Source organism: Lethenteron reissneri, chromosome 39 (assembly GCF_015708825.2).
Source record: "Lethenteron reissneri isolate LAM-NWPU_2019-01 chromosome 39, ASM1570882v1, whole genome shotgun sequence".
In the NCBI taxonomy this organism is placed as follows: Eukaryota; Metazoa; Chordata; class Hyperoartia; order Petromyzontiformes; family Petromyzontidae; genus Lethenteron; species Lethenteron reissneri.
Window position 1 is genome coordinate 9493704 of NC_083817.1, and position 20354 is coordinate 9514057.

General features: G+C 52.3%; 1 protein-coding gene across 1 annotated transcript in view; it reads right to left on the reverse strand.

Moving 5' to 3' along the window:
* Window positions 1-3815: 3815 nt before the first annotated feature.
* AGBL4 (AGBL carboxypeptidase 4) overlaps window positions 3816-20354 on the reverse strand; it is a gene marked incomplete at its 5' end in the record, with an annotated part of 423165 nt that continues 406626 nt past the window's right edge. Inside the window, 6 exon segments of the mRNA XM_061567463.1 lie at window positions 3816-4238; window positions 5157-5247; window positions 8047-8212; window positions 10605-10757; window positions 15503-15614; window positions 18497-18611. Coding sequence (XP_061423447.1) covers window positions 4130-4238; window positions 5157-5247; window positions 8047-8212; window positions 10605-10757; window positions 15503-15614; window positions 18497-18611 — 746 coding nt within the window.

Genomic DNA, 20354 nt, shown 5'->3' on the forward strand with positions numbered 1-20354 from the left:
GGCACACTGAGCTGTGTAGCTCTTTTTCAGAAGTGACCTGGCCACAGATGATAGCTCAACGAAATGACCCATCGTCGTGTGGTCATTTATAGCGGCCAAAGACTCTAAACGCACGTCGAGCCTAAATGCGGAGGGAAAAACCGGAGGACCCGGAGACAAATCCACGCGACCACGGGGACAATACGCAAACTCCACATATACAGGCATCGGGTCGGGATCGAACCCATGACCTCCTGCATACCAGGCGAGGTGGTTAACATCTCGCCATCGTTGCGCCCATGGGGAGGGGGAAGGTCACTAATATACTGGGAGAAGGAAAGGGACAGGGGGAGGGAGGAAGGGGAGGGGGGGGAAATATAATGATTCATGATCGGTTTCTGTTTGGCTATATTCGTCGCGTGCATCAAGTGTCAATCAGAGCAAGATAACCCTCCACCACCCGACGCAGCCAAAACGAAACGACTTGTCACGTGGGCCCGAGGCGCCAAATGATTTTGTTTATTGAGCGGCAAGCGCTTACGTTGAAAGGCGAGCGAGGATTTGGACAACGTCGCGCGATATTCCCGTTGGCGATGACGGCCCCTGTGTGGGCAAGGGCTGGGACCCCGTCGGGTGAACGAGCGCGATTCCCAAGGAAAGCCACGTGGCAGGACCGGGCTGGACATTGACAGTTGATTGCCGAATGATAGGTCGTAATTGACAGTGTTAATTAGTTAGCTTAGCACAGGGTGAAGCTGTTTAAGTGTCCGTTAGTACCTGTGCATTTAACTTCTTTCGCAACGTACGCAGCCAACCGTGCGAATCGGAGGTGCGAAATTGGTTGTTAGAATCGGCCACCCTTCGTTACATTAAGCGGTTATTGCGTTAGTAATTGGGTAATTCCCCGGTTTACATCGGGGATGCGTTCCTGAAAGGTGCGATGACGAATATCGCAATGACGTCAATCGAGCGATTTACAGGGTCGGTGGTGGTGGTGGTAGTGGTGGTAGTAGTGGTGGTGGTAGTGCTGGTGGTAGTGGTGGTGGAGGTGGTGGTAGTGGTGGTGGTAGTGGTGGTGGTAGTAGTGGTGGTGATAGTGGTGGTGGTGGTAGTGGTGGTGGTGGTGGTAGTGGTGGTGGTAGTGGTGGTGGTAGTGGTGGTGGTGGTGGTAGTGGTGGTGGTAGTGGTGGTGGTGGTGGTAGTGGTGGTGGTAGTGGTGGTGGTAGTGGTAGTGGTGGTGGTAGTGGTGGTGGTAGTGGTGGTGGTAGTGGTGGTGGTGGTAGTGCTGATGGTGGTGGTGGTAGTGGTGGTGGTGATAGTGGTGGTGGTGGTAGTGGTGGTGGTGGTGGTAGTGGTGGTGGTGGTGGTGGTAGTGGTGGTGGTGGTAGTGGTGGTGGTAGTGGTGGTGGTAGTGGTGGTGGTAGTGGTGGTGGTAGTGGTAGTGGTGGTGATAGTGGTGGTGGTGGTGGTAGTGGTGGTGGTAGTGGTGGTGGTAGTGGTGGTGGTAGTGGTGGTGGTAGTGGTGGTGGTAGTGGTGGTGGTGGTGGTAGTGGTGGTGGTAGTGGTAGTGGTGGTGGTGGTAGTGGTGGTGGTAGTGGTGGTGGTAGTGGTGGTGGTAGTGGTGGTGGTAGTGGTAGTGGTGGTGATAGTGGTGGTGGTAGTGGTGGTGGTGGTGGTAGTGGTGGTGGTGGTGGTAGTGGTGGTGATAGTGGTGGTGGTAGTGGTGGTGGTGGTAGTGGTGGTGGTAGTGGTGGTGGTGGTAGTGGTGGTGGTGGTAGTGGTGGTGGTAGTGGTGGTGGTGGTGGTGGTAGTGGTGGTGGTGGTGGTAGTGGTGGTGGTGGTGGTAGTGGTGGTGGTGGTAGTGGTGGTGGTGGTAGTGGTGGTGGTGGTGGTAGTGGTGGTGGTGGTGGTAGTGGTGGTGGTGGTGGTAGTGGTGGTGGTGGTAGTGGTGGTGGTGGTAGTGGTAGTGGTGGTGGTAGTGGTGGTGGTAATGGTGGTGGTGGTGGTAGTGGTGGTGGTGGTGGTAGTGGTGGTGGTGGTAGTGGTGGTGGTAATGGTGGTGGTAGTGGTGGTGGTGGAGGAAGCGAAGGCTGAGAGGCGACAGATAACGATAAAGGGCGGACGACGCTGTCAGCGCCGTGAGTGTGTGGGGCTGATGAGACGTTAATCCGGTATCGGTGTTAATCACGTGGCGACGCGTTTGCGAAATGACGTAACAGGGGGAGATGTTAATCGGGGTATTACCGTGATTGATATTAGTTAACGGAAAGCTCATTTGCTGGAAATTACGTCACAAGGCATAATTTGTTAAGCGTTGTAGGTGTTGCGACACACTAATCATGTATCAAATTTCATATCAGCAGCAGTCCCACGGGCCACGATCCACGGCGTTGTGGGACACCAGCGGCGTACAGACCACAGCGAAGAGCCCGACAACGCGGATGTCACAGAGCCATCTCCTGCATTGACCTCTGGTCCCCTCAGCCAGAGCCGTCCCTCGGGGTATGGCGAATCGGGGGCGACCGCCCGAGCCCCGCGCTTTGGGGGGCCCCCCCTCCGCACTTCTCCGGTTTAGTTTGAAGGCGACGGGGGGGGGGGGGGGGGGCACACAGTGGGATTTACCCCGGGCCCCGCACTGCCCCCTCTAAGGACGGCCCTGCCCACCGTAGAGGGGTAGCGGCTTCCCCACTCGCTCTGCCATGTCAGATCAACGACGTTGTCGCACGACCGCCGAGCTAAAATTTCAATTCTCGGGAGCCGGAATTTTGGCAACTGAAAACGCATAAACCAAATGTAACGCGATGGTCTGTGTTTGCGATCGACTCACTACTGCACCCGAGAACTCGGTTTAATCACGGGCGGGGGCTGAGCCCCAGGACCTGGATCAGCGCTCTGACCTTTGAGCCACCCGGCCACTTCAGCGGTACTCATTTTTTCTAGATTTTAAGCTTTCGTGACTGCAAGGATTCATACTCTTAGGTTTTTTTCGGTAAAGTCACTTAGGTAAAAATAAATAATAAAAATAAATAATAAAAATAATAGAAGTAATAATATAAATAAAATAATAAATCACGACGTTTCGGAGGCAACACAAGTCTCCGTCATCAGGTGGGACCGTCACAGCTAACTTGATACAGTAAATTTTAGCTGTGACGGTCCCACCTGATGACGGAGACTTGTGTTGCCTCCGAAACGTCGTGATTTATTATTTTATTTCTATTATTATTTCTATTATTTTTATTATTTATTATTTAATTTTACCTACGTGACTTTACCGAAAAAAACCTAAGAGTTTGGTACTCATTTTATTCAACCTGGAAGGACGAAGACCATAGTCGGTTTGACCTTAGGTCCCGAATGGCACTTTGAACAACATGTCCTTTCGGGCTGCATTGCGAGTCGAACGCCCTGACCACGGGGGGGCGAAGGGGGGCTGATGGTGGGCGGGGGGGGTGGTTGTGGCTCCATAACCCTCATTACACGCAGAGGTGCAGTCACAAGCGCCGCTTCAGAGCTTAATTTAGTGATAAGGCCACCGCCGCGGTGAACTTTACACGGGTGCTTTTCCCATTCGAACAACTCCGCGTGCATAGGGCATGGCGAGATCACACGCACGCGCACACACGCACGCGCACACACGCACGCACACACACGCACGCACACACACGCGCACACACACACACGCGCACACACACACACGCACACACACACACACGCACGCGCACACACGCACGCACACACGCGCGCGCACACACACGCACACACACGCACGCACACACACGCACGCACACACACGCACGCACACACACACACACGCACACACACGCGCGCGCGCGCGCGCTACGCTGCGGCGCACGTAACAGCCTCCTCCCTCCTCATCGCCCTCTCTCCCTCTCTGCGTATGTAACCTGCGCGTGGATGTCAGGACACTCGCCTAATTTACCGCGCCGGGGATGAAGCGGTCAGGCGTGGCGCTCGCGCGGGCACTCTTCTCGCCGCTAAGGTCACAGGGCGAGACGCGAGGAGGAGAACGGGAGAAAGAAGAAAAATACTAATAATCCCACTTGCCACCAAACTCCCCCACCACCACCACCACCCACGCGCGATTGCGAGAGGCGAAACCTCGCGCTGCTTGGACGGAACGGCTCCGTCAGCCGTGCAAGTCACGTGCCGAGGAGCGGGCAGGAGCGGTGGGGGCGCGCTTGCGAGATCGCCCCGGCCGGCTTCGCGGCTTCGCGGCTTCGCGGTCGTGTCTCTCACTGCCGGGGGGGACAACGGGGGAGGGGAGGGGTTGGGGCGGTATTGAGCGTCGCATAGGGGCGGGGGGGCGGGGGTCAGGGGGAATGTAATGGGATTACGCCGACAGGTGGGAAGATGAGTGCCACGCGCAGGATGAACAGACGTCACTCGCTGGCCTGACCGTTGGGGAATAAATAACACGGCCTTGGGCAGGAGACGTCTTTACTAAAGGCGACGCCACGGTGGCGAGATGTTAACTACCTCGCCGGGTTTGCAGGAGGTCGTGGCGTCGATCAGGGTCGGGCCCTGACGTCTATATATTCGGAGTTTGCGTCTCTCTCTCCCCGTGGTCGCGTGGATTTTTCTCCGGTTTTTCCCATGACACTTAAAATCAACGTGCGTTTAAAAGTAGTTGGCTGCTATAGATTGCCACGTGACGATAAGCCACTTCGTTGAGCTATCATTTGTGGGCAGGTCGCTTCTGAAAAAGAGCCAAGAGCTCAGTGGGCCTTCCTTACCTGGTAAAATTAACAATTTAGTTTAGTTAATGACGGCTTGTGGACGAGACTAATGACGGAGTGGCGGCCGACAGGGGACATGCCAACGATGAACGTTCACTGTGGAGATGGAGCGGTGAAATGAAGCTCGTGTGAAAGAGCTGGATGTCGATAATCGTGGGAGGCTTTCGTACAGCAATCGATAAATAATGGCTGATGACGATGATGATTGTGAAACACAACAGAATATTTTGAGCGCAGAACACAATTTGAACGTGATTTTGTTTGTGTGCGGTCATTGGTGACCAAGCTCAGCACATCGACTCGCGAGACATGAGAACCCGGTTTAAACCACAAGCGGCAGCCTGGATTCGAACCCGGGTCCTCAGCGTTCAACCACAAGCGCGGACAGTTCTCAAACATTTTGACCTCTAACCTCACCTGGCCACAGAGGGCGGAATTGATTGGATGATGCCTTGAAGTCTGTAGAAGTCCAGGAAAGTCCGTGCCAGGTTTTTCCCAAGGTTCATGTCTTTCCTCCCAAGTGGATGTTAAAGACTTCACAGGGGATTTATGGATCACAATTAGATGGAGGCTGCCGCGCCGGGAGATAGAATTGCATCGGTGACCTCTGCCTTGCAAGCCCCGCTGTGTGCGAACCGTTACATGACGACGGGTATGGATATTTAACAAACCTAACATTGGATACGCGGCGTGTAATCTTACAGTGCATAATCCCTGGCCATGATAATCACGTCCTGTGTGGGTTTTTTTGGGGTATTAGAATTCACGTCGAGTTGCCTTTGCAGTGGAGTTGAAGCCATTTGCGAGAGTGTGTGTGTGCGTACGTGTGTGCATGTGGCTCGTGTGTTTGTGAGTGGGCGTGTGTGTGTGCGTGTGCGTAGATGTACACACCGTATCTGTGACGCGTGTGTACTTCTCAATTTACGCGTGACATTCATGTGTGTGTTTGTGTGCGTGTGTGTGTGTTCATGTGTGGGGGAGAGGTAGTGTAATTGGTTAGCACGCTGTGCTATGAACCCGCGATCCGAATTAGATTCCCGCTCACGGCCAACACCAGTGACGATTATCTGAACTGGTCCTGGACCTCCCCTAGGTCAACTTAGTCTCAAAAGGAGTACCTGGTGCAGGTGTGTAAACATCGCCAATAGGGAGACAAAGGCGGTCGGGCGTGGTGCTGGTCACCCACCCCAGCGTGTGCCCTACCGGGCTTTATAGGTGCTACTTGCTAACAGCGCTTGCCCCAACAGTCTGTTTATAGCCTGTGTATGTGATGGTGCCTATGTGTGTGCGTATGTGTGCGCCTATCTCAATGCCTTCTGGGTTGGGGGGCGGTGGGGGGTGTCGGCGGGGGCGGGGGAGAGGGGGAGGACCGCCAATGAGCCTTGACCGAAGCGAAGGGAGAACATCCCTCTCTGTCCCTCCGTTGGGGCGAGAGGTGAGCGAGAGCCCCCGCTGGTGACCGACCACGGCGCTTGCCCATTCACTCGCGGGGAAATAGACGGCAGAAAAGAGTGAACACATCTCAGCGCGACGTGGGGTGGGGGGGAGGAGGCAACGATGCACAGTGGCTTTATCTTATCGGAGGCCTCTGCTATCCTTTAGTCCCTTTCAGAAGGGCACAAGCCACTCGCGGTGGCGCGGAGCGCTTTACAACGACTGCCGCGGGTGGGCATCAGCGGAATGCTCCCGGGGGTCTTTAAGAGCAAAACATTGCGTGCGAGAGAGAGAGGGGAGGGAGGATGGGTGGAAATGAAATACTATAAAAAAAACTAAATAAACACCTCCGCCGCTCGGACTGCAACGAGCACCCTTGCTTTGTGTTATGTCACGCGGGCGACCACCGAAATGACATCGGAGTTTCGCTTCGCCGAATTAGCCGGCGCCTGATGAGGAATTCGTTGTTGTCGCGTCCCCAACAGCGGCGGTTCATCTCGGAAGAACGGGCGTGGGACGGAGGCGGGAGGTTTAAATACCGCGAGCAGCATGGCCTGGCGCTCGAGTTTGTGCGCTCCCGTAGACGCAATGGGTGGAGTAAAAAAGTGAATAGTGGGGTGGAATGAGACTTCCCCAAAATATGTGGCGCTTAAGTTCGTGACACACGCGGGCCGTGGGGACTGATGATGCACGATGGACGGAGGGGTGCAGGGGGGAGCGGGTGGCGACGGTGGCCAACGCGCTGGCCCACGACCCCGGCGAATTGAGTTCGATCCCCGGCCACGCGGCGAACATCGGTGGCGATACGATACGTCGTCAGTCTCAAGCTGTAGACGCCCTGCCGCCACACGGTACGTCGCTAGTCTCAACCTGTAGAGGCCCTGCCTCCACAAGATATGTCGTTAGTCTCAAGCTGTAGAGGCCCTGCCATCACACGGTACGTCGTCAGTCTCAACCTGTAGAGGCCTGCCGCCACACGGCGCTCGCTCGCTCGCTCGCTGTCAAAGAGAGAGCCAGAGCACGACTCGGGGAGGAACGGGAGACGAGTGGTGGGTCGGCACCAACCATTGCCCAAGCTCTGCTGTCCTCATTATATTAAGAAGTTTTTAGCCAATGAATGAGCGGTTTTCTGTGCGTACGGGAAGGAACCGGAGCACTCGGAGGAGACCCCACGCCACGTGTGAGGGGGCAACAAGCTATCCCAGACGGAACACGTGGAGTCGACGTTATTTTACGTACAGCCTTCTCCTGGCGGGCCAGGGTCAGGCTCCAGGGTGGCCCTCCTTGGCCCCCGAACTCTGACCCCACCGTGAAGTGCGATCAGACGACGCCCGAGTGGCCAATGTGGCTTTAGGAGGGCTTCATTCGGCAGTGATTGAAAGAAAGGGCTGCCAACAATTTTTTTGTAGATATGTAAAAATGAAATGAACAGCTACCAATCATTAGGTGGTAACATTTCAACGTGCAGATTTAGAAAGTCAAACGTTAATAGAAAGAATACTTTGAGGGGAGAAGCTGACGATGGATTGAGATCACGATTCCATAATTCCGTTTGTGATGTGCCCCTTTTAATAACAGCGGCAGCCAGCCGGATTATAATTATTAATAATCGCAGGCTTCATCTTCATGAACTTTGTCATTGTAATAACAAAATTCCACGATGCTCACGGACATCACCGTTATTACTTTAGTCATTATTCTCGCCGTTATAGAAACGTGAAGCGTCGTGAATCTCCACGACGGTCACTGGCATCACAATTATGATAACTTACGTAACAGTAACAATGACGAGTGACGTTCTTACGGTTACGATTATCATCGATGCCGTTACGGTAAATGATGAGGAGCGAAGCCCCAAGCCAACGGAGGATACAGGAGTCGCAGATGTAGGGCACGGCGGGGCCGGCCCCGTGGGGCGGCACGAACGCCGAGAAGGACACCTCCAGCGTGTAGCAGAGGCAGCATGGGGAGAGCAGCTCGCCCAGCGAGCGGCGCGCCGTGCCGGCCTTCGCCGCGTCGCTGTCAAACGCCGTGCTCGCCTAGCGGGGGGGTCAGTGACGGACACACACAGGGAAAGGGATTGAGAGAGTGCACGTCTATAGGTAGTGTTGAGTCTATGGGCAGTGTTGAGTCTATAGGCTGTGTTAGTCTATGGGTTGTGTTGGTCTATGAGCAGTGTTGGTCGATGGGTAGTGTTGATTCTTTGGGTAGTGTTGGTCTATGGGTTGTGTTGGTTTATGGGCAGTGTTGGTCTATGGGTTGTGTTGGTCTATGAGCAGTGTTGGTCGATGGGTAGTGTTGATTCTTTGGGTAGTGTTGGTCTATGGGTTGTGTTGGTTTATGGGCAGTGTTGGTCTATGGGTTGTGTTGGTCTATGAGCAGTGTTGGTCGATGGGTAGTGTTGATTCTTTGGGTAGTGTTGAGTCTATGGGCAGTGTTGGTCTATGGGCTGTGTTAGTCTATGGGTTGTGTTGGTCTATGGGCAGTGTTGGTCTATGGGTAGTGTTGATTCTTTGGGTAGTGTTGGTCTATGGGTTGTGTTGGTTTATGGGCAGTGTTGGTCTATGGGCAGTGTTGGTCTATGGGCAGTGTTGAGTCTATGGGCAGTGTTGAGTCTGTGGGCAGTGTTGAGTCTGTGGGCAGTGATGGTCTATGGGCAGTGTTGGTCTATGGGCAGTGTTGAGTCTATGGGCAGTGTTGAGTCTGTGGGCAGTGTTGAGTCTGTGGGCAGTGATGGTCTATGGGCAGTGTTGAGTCTATGGGCAGTGTTGAGTCTATGGGCAGTGTTGAGTCTATGGGCAGTGTTGGTCTATGGGCAGTGTTGGTCTATGGGCAGTGTTAGTCTATGGGCAGTGTTGGTCGATGGGTAGTGTTGAGTCTATGGGCAGTGTTGAGTCTATGGGCAGTGTTGGTCTATGGGCAGTGTTGAGTCTATGGGCAGTGTTGAGTCTATGGGCAGTGTTGAGTCTATGGGTAGTGTTGGTCTATGGGCAGTGTTGAGTCTATGGGCAGTGTTGAGACTATGGGCAGTGTTGAGTCTATGGTGCAGTGTTGAGTCTATGGGTTGTGTTGAGTCTATGGGCAGTGTTGAGTCTATGGGTTGTGTTGGTCTATGGGCAGTGTTGGTCTATGGGCAGTGTTGAGACTATGGGCAGTGTTGAGTCTATGGGCAGTGTTGAGTCTATGGGCAGTGTTGAGTCTGTGGGCAGTGATGGTCTATGGGCAGTGTTGAGTCTATGGGCAGTGTTGAGTCTATGGGCAGTGTTGAGTCTATGGGCAGTGTTGGTCTATGGGCAGTGTTGGTCTATGGGCAGTGTTAGTCTATGGGCAGTGTTGGTCGATGGGTAGTGTTGAGTCTATGGGCAGTGTTGAGTCTATGGGCAGTGTTGGTCTATGGGCAGTGTTGAGTCTATGGGCAGTGTTGAGTCTATGGGCAGTGTTGAGTCTATGGGTAGTGTTGGTCTATGGGCAGTGTTGAGTCTATGGGCAGTGTTGAGACTATGGGCAGTGTTGAGTCTATGGTGCAGTGTTGAGTCTATGGGTTGTGTTGAGTCTATGGGCAGTGTTGAGTCTATGGGTTGTGTTGGTCTATGGGCAGTGTTGGTCTATGGGCAGTGTTGAGACTATGGGCAGTGTTGAGTCTATGGGCAGTGTTAGTCTATGGGCAGTGTTGGTCTATGGGTAGTGTTGAATCTATGGGTAGTGTTAGTCTATGGGCAGTGTTGAGTCTGTGGGCAGTGTTGGTCTATGGGCAGTGTTGAGTCTATGGGCAGTGTTGAGTCTATGGGTAGTGTTGGTCTATGGGTAGTGTTGAGTCTATGGGCAGTGATGAGTCTATGGGCAGTTCTGAGTCTATGGGCAGTGTTGAGTTTATGGGCAGTGATGAGTCTATGGGAAGTGTTAGTCTATGGGCAGTGTTAGTCTAGTACGACGAATCACTGCACCAGATTGAATGAAATGATGACGTCACCCTGCTGCTGCTCTATTTAAGACCGGGAGCAACAGGAGAGCTTCACCGTTCTTGCCCGATGAAGCTGATTGTAATTACCAGCGAAACGTCGTACTACTCAAATTAAAAAATGCTGTTGATTCTTTTTCAACACACCGGTGGGCTAAAGAAGTGAATTATGTTGTCCTTTGAAAAACGTGACACATTTTTTACTGTTTGGCCGTGTCGGGTGGTGGAGGGTTACGACACATTTATAAATAACGCGATCTGACCCAAAAACCTTGATTATGAGTTAGGTAACGTCTCGCCAGCGTGGTGAAGTCGAGTAAAAAAAACAACCCATGACCAACACGCCATGCAAGCGGATTAACACAACAGCTGTGAATTTAAATCATCGACGTGGCCAACATCTCGCCTGCACTACGATGATGTTCTGCGAGCAAACTGCCGGACGGCCCCCCCCCACCCCGTCTGCCCCCTACCAGCGAGAAGTCGCTTGCGTTGCGACACAGGAGGCGTGGGAAGAGAAGCTGGCGGCTGGAGCGCTCAGCCTCGTCGAAGGCGTTGCCGTACACGAAGCTGTTGGCGAGCGTGGAGTGCGCGTGCGTGTCCACGCACACGTCCACGCTGGTGTTCTGGGAGGGGAGGCGCGTGGTGGAATAAGAGAGCACGGGGCTCGGCAAATGTTCGTTCGTACAAAGTGCACACGTGGAGTAGTGGCAATAATACAACAATTATCATGGTGAATGCATTTGTATGGGACGCCAAGAGACCAACCCTTCACGTAAATATGTAACTACAGTCGATTGATTTGAAGCTTTCGTGACTGCAGGAATCCATACTCTTTGGTTCTTTCGGTAAAGTCACGTAGGTAGAAGAAGAAATAATAATAGATCACGACGTTTCGATCGCCACACAAGCAGCTGTCTTCAGCAATCGTCTTCAGGTGGGAAGACGACTCCTTGTGTGGCGATCGAAACGTCGTGATCTGAGCTTGGCTCCGCGCCTCTGAGTTGCGGCCACTACGTCTGCAAATTTGCGCGCGTTACAAATTGAACTTTTATTATTATTACTTTTTCTACCCACGTGACTTTACCGAAAGAACCAAAGGGTACAGTAGATTATTGATTATTCGGGCGGAACGTGGCGCCGGATTTCAAAAACGCCGGATAATCGACATCATCATTATTTAAAATTTATTATTATTTTTTACATTCTTGTATAAAATTGTGTTTTGAGGTGTTGTGTGTATGCTGTTTTTACTGTTTGACATTTGCTTACGATGTGAATTTGCCAAAAACATACAAATAGACAAAAATATCCTACTTTAATAAAAATATATATTTACTGTAGCATACTTACCACTGCATTCTCGAAGGCTTGCATGGGATGGTGTATATGCGTGCAGTATTTTCATTGTTTAAGTTATATGTAGTGTACAATGCATCGTACATAATATTTAACTCAGAAATAAAGCATTGCGACTTTTTTTTGTTGCCACGCGTACGGTGCCGACCGCTGGTCTGGTTACAGCCTTTGTAGCAGTTTCGCCAGATCGGCCCGGGACCACCGCATAATTTTGGAAGCCGGATAATCGCGTGCCGGATAATCGAGGATTGACTGTATAGGCACACCGGGCCTCAGGGCTTGTTGAGTTCAAATCGCGAGCCTCGACTCTCATCGGGCGGGGAGATATCGCAGGGGGGAGGGCGCGCAAGTCTGATGGGAGTTGGAGAATCATTCAAATCGGATTGGCCGTCGGGGTTATTTGGAAAAATAAACGGAATGCAAACGAGGGGACTGTTGGGAGAGCGTTGGAATGAGAAACGGCGGGGATTGGTGGAGAGACTGGGAACGTCTCCGAGAGGATGGAGGACACAAGGAGCGGAGTGGAAAGAGTTTGGTTGCCTGAACGGAGTAATTCCCTGTGTTCTTGGTTCTTTCGGTAAAGTCACGTAGAATGGAAATAATAAAATAATAAAAATAAAACATTATAAAATAATTCTCACGACGTTTCGGCCACAACGCAAGCAGCCGTCCTCAGGTGAAGAACAGGTCTGTCTTCCCGACAGAAAACGTCGTGGGAATTATTTTATTATGTTTTATTTGTATTATTTTATTATTTCCATTCTACGTGACTTTACCGAAAGAACAAAGAAGATGAATCCCTGCAGTCACGAAAGCTTTAAATCGAAATTGTATTCCCTGTGCTCAAGACGTAATAAAGACTAAGTTGGAGACTTACGTGTGGCTGGAACTCCTTTACACAGTTATAAAGCACATGTCTACGAGCTACTCGGTTTTAGATGATTTGGCTGCTACCCATTCCCACGTGATGAACCACTTCATTGAGCTGTCATTTGTGGCCAGGTCGCTTCTGAAAAAGAAGCTAATAGCTCAGTGGGCTTTACCTGGTAAAATAATAACAGAATACTTATATATTTCGTGATATCCTTTCCTTTCATATACTTTGCACTCCTATCGTGTTTGTTGTCGTAACCTTCTGACCAGCCCCTACCGGACATGTGTGCAAAAGAGCTTCATCACCTCATACTCTTTGGTTCTTTCGGTAAAGTCACGTAGCTATAAAATAAAATGAATCGCTTTCCCACCTGATGACGGACGCTTGTGTTGCGCCCGAAACGTCGTGATTTATTTCATTTCTACCTATCTTTATCACGTCATCGGATTCCTCCAGTACAAATGAAGAGTAACACATCTGATCGCAGGCAAAGAGGGGAGGGAAGAGGAACAATCGGGAAGACAAGGGAGGAGCGAATTTCGAGAACGGATAGCGAGAGAAGAAGAAACGAGTTCTTTAGGCAGGGATTTAAACACCGGCGAGAACGTATAGCGAGAGAAGAAGAAACGAGTTCTTGAGGCAGGGATTTAAACACCGGCGCTCTCGACATCTTGGGATGAAGAGTTTCTCCGAAGAGCGGGAGAACTCCGCGTCAATGCGGTTGCCTTGAGCGGTGTATGATCATCATCATCGTCGTTGTTGTTATTTACGAAGCCTCAATCGGACGTTGCGTTTCACGAGGGCCGAGCTGCGATCGACACGAGAGTGACGTGGAGGGAGGGAGAGGGGATGGAGGGAGGGGGGAGAGGGGATGGAGGGAGCAGTGGGCGATGGAGGAGGCCGTGTGCCAGAGGTCGCAATCGGGTACCCGATACCCGTACCCTACCCGATACCCGGCCGGGTACGGGTAGGCCGTGAGTCACTGGTGAGTAACCGTTTGTCACTCATTCCCCAACGTCTTGTCTCTTCTCACAATTCAAGTTCCTAGAATCAACCCACCCGCGCCTGCAACATGGCTTCATCCCAGAGGTCGCAATCGGGTACCCGTACCCTATCCGATACCCGGCTGGGAACGGGTAGTCGGGTATCGGGTATGGTACGGGTACCCATATTCTTAGGTTTTTTCGGTAAAGTCACGTAGGTAAAAAATACAAATTAATAAAAGTAAAATTAAATAAAAATTAAATAAAAATCACGACGTTTCGGAGGCAACACAAGCTTCCGTCTTCAGGTGGAACCGATACAGCTGTCGGGCTGTGACGGGTCCACCTGAAGACGGAAGCTTGTGTTGCCTCCGAAACGTCGTGATTTTTATTTTATTTTTATTTTACTTTTATTAATTTTAATTTTTTACCTACGTGACTTTACCGAAAAAACCTAAGAATATGAATCCTTGCAGTCACGAAAGCTTAAAATCTAGTACGGGTACCCGTTTACGACCCTGGTGCGGCCGGGTACGGGAAAGGAATCAAAACCCGTTTGCGACCTCTGCCGTGTGCTCGGTGGCAGATGACGGGGAGCTCTGCATGCAGTTATGAGCTACCCGTCGGAGGCCGTTGAACTGTGAGAAGGGCTGCGTGCAGAACGAGAGAGAGCGAGAGAGTGAGCGAGAGAGTGAGCGAGAGGTGGGGGTTTACATAAAGCAAAGTTATAAATATTTTTTTATTAAATGATGAATGAAGCAAAGTGCCGACTACACCGAGCATCTTCTTGTTTCCACTGATAGTAAAAAAAGAGCAGGGAGGAGAGGGGTGGAGAGGGAGGGGAGGGACGGTGGGAGCAGGGAAGGTGGAAGGGGGGAGAGGTGAGGGGAAGTGGGAGGGAGGTGAGCAGGGAGGTCCACGGCGAGTGCCGCCACTCACCTGCTGTGACTGCAGGCTGACCACGTGTTGCCACTCACCTGCTGTGACTGCAGGCTGACCACGTGTTGCCACTCACCTGCTGTGCCTGCAGGCTGACCACGTGTTGCCACTCACCTGCTGTGCCTGCAGGCTGACCACGTGTTGCCACTCACCTGCTGTGTCTGCAGGCTGACCACGTGACGCCACTCACCTGCTGTGACTGCAGGCTGACCACGTGTTGCCACTCACCTGCTGTGCCTGCAGGGTGACCACGTGACGCCACTCACCTGCTGTGTCTGCAGGGTGACCACGTGTTGCCACTCACCTGCTGTGACTGCAGGCTGACCACGTGTTGCCACTCACCTGCTGTACCTGCAGGCTGACCACGTGTTGCCACTCACCTGCTGTGTCTGCAGGCTGACCACGTGTTGCCACTCACCTGCTGTGCCTGCAGGCTGACCACGTGTTGCCACTCACCTGCTGTGTCTGCAGGCTGACCACGTGACGCCACTCACCTGCTGTGACTGCAGGCTGACCACGTGTTGCCACTCACCTGCTGTGCCTGCAGGGTGACCACGTGACGCCACTCACCTGCTGTGTCTGCAGGGTGACCACGTGTTGCCACTCACCTGCTGTGCCTGCAGGGTGACCACGTGACGCCACTCACCTGCTGCGCCTGCAGGGTGACCACGTGACGCCACTCACCTGCTGTGTCTGCAGGGTGACCACGTGTTGCCACTCACCTGCTGTGCCTGCAGGGTGACCACGTGTTGCCACTCACCTGCTGTGTCTGCAGGATGACCACGTGACGCCACTCACCTGCTGTGTCTGCAGGATGACCACGTGTTGCCACTCACCTGCTGTGTCTGCAGGATGACCACGTGTTGCCACTCACCTGCTGTGTCTGCAGGGTGACCACGTGACGCCACTCACCTGCTGTGCCTGCAGGGTGACCACGTGTTGCCACTCACCTGCTGTGTCTGCAGGGTGACCACGTGACGCCACTCACCTGCTGTGCCTGCAGGGTGACCACGTGACGCCACTCACCTGCTGTGCCTGCAGGGTGACCACGTGTTGCCACTCACCTGCTGTGTCTGCAGGGTGACCACATGACGCCACTCACCTGCTGTGCCTGCAGGGTGACCACGTGACGCCACTCACCTGCTGTGCCTGCAGGGTGACCACGTGTTGCCACTCACCTGCTGTGTCTGCAGGGTGACCACGTGACGCCACTCACCTGCTGTGCCTGCAGGGTGATCACGTGTTGCCGTACGGCGTGCAGGGTGGGATGTGCCCAGGGTGAAGGGTCCTGCCAGCATCGGTTCAGGTCGAACCCCATCAGTGAGCACCTGTGTAAAGACAAAAGGTCCGCCCTCCCCATATAGCCTTAACAGACTGTTGGGGCAAGTGCTGCTAGCCAGCAGCACCTATGACGGTTGGCACGGCACAGGTAGGCTAGCACCACACCCGGCCGCCTTTGTCTCCCCAGTGGCGATGTTCACACGCCGCACAAGGTATTCGCTTGAGGCCGAGTTCACTTAGGGGATGCCCTGGGACCGGTTCAGATAAGCCTGGTACCGGTGGTCGGGTATTGAGCCACTGCGCCAATAATCTTGCTACACACATACAGCCAGACACACGCACAGACACACACACATACAGCCAGACACGCACAGACACACACACAGACACACACACACAGACACACACACACAGACACACACACACAGACAAAACAAAGATCCCCCATATAGCCTTAACAGACTGTAGGGGCAAGTGCTGTTAGCGAGCACCTATGAAGGCCACAACGGTACACGAGGGGGTGGGTGGCCAGCACCACGCCCGACCGCCTTTGTCTCCCCAGTGGCGATGTTTACACACAGCACCAGGTACTCATTTGAGGCTGAGTCGACCTAGGGGAGGCCCGGGACCGGTTCAGATAATCGTCACTGGTGTTGGCCGTGAGCGGGAATCGAACCCGTGTCGCCAGGTTCATAGCGCAGCGCGCTAACCGCTACACTACCGCTCCCCTAACACACACACAGACACACACACACAGACACACACACACAGACACACGCACAGACACACACAGACACACACAGCCAGACACACGCACAGACACACGCACAGACACACACACAGACACACGCACAGACACACAGACACACGCACAGACACACACACACAGACACACACACAGACACACACACAGCCACACACACACACAGACACACACACAGACACACACACAGCCAGACACACACACAGACATACACACAGACACACACACACAGGCACACACACAGACACACACACAGACACACACACAGACACACACACACACACAGACACACACACACACAGACACACACACAGACACACACACAGACACACACGACACACACACAGACACACACACAGACACACACACAGACACACACACACAGACATACACACAGACACACACACACAGGCACACACACAGACACACACACAGACACACACACACACACAGACACACACACAGACACACACACAGACACACACACACAGACACACACACAGACACACACACAGACACACACACAGACACACACACAGACACACACGCACAGACACACACACACACAGACACACACACAGACACACACACACAGACACACACACAGCCAGACACACGCACAGACACACGCGCCCACCAACTAAACACGCTAGACACCCCCACTCTCCGTCGCTAGTGATACGCAGAGTATATCGTGAATGAACAAAGTTTTTTTTATAACACTTCTGAAATTAAACAAAGTTGTGTGCTTAGTGATATATTCATCTACAGCAATAAAGATTATTCCGAGGAATAACAGAAATGTTAAAAATTCAATCGTCTGGCCAACGGGCCATTATTTTTTTCAAGCTGTTAAAAGTCATTCATACGGGTGCGATGTTTTAACTCTGCGCTCCAGATCACTGCACACAAAGGCAAAGATACCACATGTAGCCTTGAACAGAATGTTGGGGGAAGTGCTGTTTGCGAGCACCTATTAAGGACGGGGTGGGGGGGGTCCATCATCACGCCTAGCCGCTTTTGTTAACACACCGCGCCTGTTACTCATTTAAGGCTGAGTCGTTCTCGGGAAGGCCCAGGACCGGTACAAATTCTCGCCACCGTGATTCAAGGCCGTTGCCATGGGGGGGGGGGGGGGACACACACCAAATCTTCCAATGGGTCTGGGGGTCCTCCCCCCCCCCCAAAAATCTAAATTTGAAAACGAATTTCCTGCAGAAAATATTAAAAAATTCACTATCACATAAGATGGACTTTTTATTTTTGTTGTACAATAATGTCTAATAGTGTATCGTATTCCATTCCTCTGTTTTTTCTTTTTTACCTTTTCTTGTTTCATTGTATGTAAAGGCAGAGATTAGGGACTAAGTACAACCATAACCACAATCACATAAACAGAAATCTATTTTATAGCAATATATTGGCGGGGGACATTTTGAGCATATTTCCCCCCGAATATACATTATAATTACGGCCTTGCCGTGATTGGTCATGAGCAGGCATCGTTCTTGGGTCACCGGGTTCACAGCACAGTCTGCTAACCGCTGCACCACCACTCCACCGCGAGGTACACAACTGCTCAACATTTGTACAGGTCACAGTAGAAACTATGAACTATATTTTATTTCACCAGGTAAGGTTCACTGAGCGATACAGCTCTTTTTCAGAAGCGACCTGGCCACAAATGATAGCTCAACGAAGTGGCTTATCACGTGGAAATGTATAGCCAGTCAAATACTCTAAACGCGTGGCGTTGATTCTAAATGTGGATGGAAAATCTGGAGAACCCGAAGAAAAATCCACGCGACCACGGGGAGAGAGACGTGCAAACTCCAAATAAACATCAGGCGTCAGGGTCGGGATTGAACCCACGACCTCCTGTATACCAGGCGAGGGAGCTAACATCTCCTAGGCACCGCGGTGGCTCCCCAATTTGTTTACGGGGTTGTACCGCCATGACATCCGACGTTTCACTTCATGAAGAAGCTCCGGGCAAGCGGAGCGAAACGTCGGACATCGTGCCTATCGACACGTCGGAGCGATACACACACTGCAGCTAAACTGCGGAATTCCACGCGGCAATTGTTTTTTTATTATTATTAAAAATAAATTCGCCTGCCAGAGTAGCCGGCTGACACTTGTTGTGTTTCCTAACGTCACCGTCACCTGTAATTGCCGAGATGGACACCGTCCGGATTGAGCATTGGGACGATCTTGAAGACGAGACGCTCGCGCAAGATCACGGCCGCTGGCTGATGGCTCACCAGAAAATCTATTAGTCCTGCAAATAAATACATCCACACGGAGTGGGTCTGGGTGGGGGGTGGTGGGGTGTAAACACGACTCACAAGGAGCGTTTTCGCTGGAGACAGCTTCGCGTTATTTGTCGCTCTAAATCATCCTCAAAAGACGTCGCCGGCGCGGAGCGGCGCATTTTTCGCGACGCTTAAAAGCACGTTTCCGCAAAACGGTGACAAGGCATCTTACTAAAATATAAAAAAGGCGAAAGCAATTCCGCCTTGCCAGGAATGACTTTTATGTAAAAACATGACCTTCCCCAAGTAACAATTTCTTACAATTACCACTGTTCTTGTCACTGCGTTTACGGGGAAGATTTAGCAACCCGTTCGAGAAAAGTAAAACGATAACGACAGATGGAAAAAAAAACGCAACACGTATTTACCGCTCAAATTGCCGGGGCATCCCGTCTCTTTTGACAACACGGAGCATGCCGTAAATATTACGTGTTGCGCAACTCTCCCGGCAAAGTGAAGAGTTTGAAAATTAATGTGTTTTTTTTCTTTCTGGGGTCTCTTACGATGCGCGCGCCCGCGATGACACGATGGGCAATGTGACAGCGGGTTTTTTTTTTTAAACGTCCTACGAACATTGAGGGTTCAAATCATTCCCGTTTGCCGACGGGGGAGCGTGTTCCCCTGCTGCAGCTTTCAGGCGCCTGGCTTTCAACGCTTACGTCATGCAACTTGGGCAACTGCAACTTTTAAAAAAGGCCGAATGATCCTTAGCTGGGGGGGGGGGGGGGGGGGGGGTGGCGGGGTCGGCAACCACAGAATTGTGTTCCCCATTCGGTACAAGACTCAATATTCCAAGAGCCGCAATGCACGTGAATACGCACATACGGCACACACATGACGGGCACGTGGTACACACATGATGGGCACGTACGGCACACACATGACGGGCACAGAGCAGCCCACAAGAGCCGCACGCGACTTCAGCCGCAGGTCGCCGAGTCCCCTGCTTGAGGTCATTACCAAGCGGCCATAACCAAACGAGAGAGAGAGGAACGGGCGCTACTCAAAGCACGACACGCCACCAACCAGCTGAGCTATCGAGTAGTTGTGTGCAGGCGGTGCAACTGCGCCGGGCCCCACTGCCCGTGGGGACCCTGACGCTGGCCTCTGAAGAGGGGGGGCAGGGCCCCTCCCCTCGTGCCCGTCCCCCCATGCCCCCCCCCCCCATTATATTCCTTGCACCAGGGCCCACGTCAACCAGGCTACAGCAACACAACCGACCGTAACACGAGCTCTGTGGCGTAACGTCTTCATGCTACAGCGGGTGACGCCTGGATTAAGACGCTCCATGGCGTGCCAGAGCGTGGCTTGCGTGTGTTACTGTGTGTGGAGGAGGTGCGTCAGTGTTAAGGGTGTGTGTGCGTATTGCTCGTGTGTGCGTGTGTGTCAGGTGGATTCGTGTGCTAGGTGTGCGTATGGGGTATACGGTGCTTTTACTGGTAGACTTCGCTGCTTTTTCTTAGATTTTTCTGTTGCGCGTAGTCACTTTAAGATGTTTATTGTTCGTGTTTTTGTTTGTTGCGGTTGCACCCGATTCAAGAACCTCATGGCTCACAGGGCTACACCTATTAAATGAACTGAAACTGAACTGAAGTGTAACAACTGACAACGTAAGATTAGGGTACAGCGAAATAAATGAATAATATTATCCGCTGCCCTCTCACCCATGACTCCTATTACATGTGGCAGCGTTTGCACCGGGAAGACTC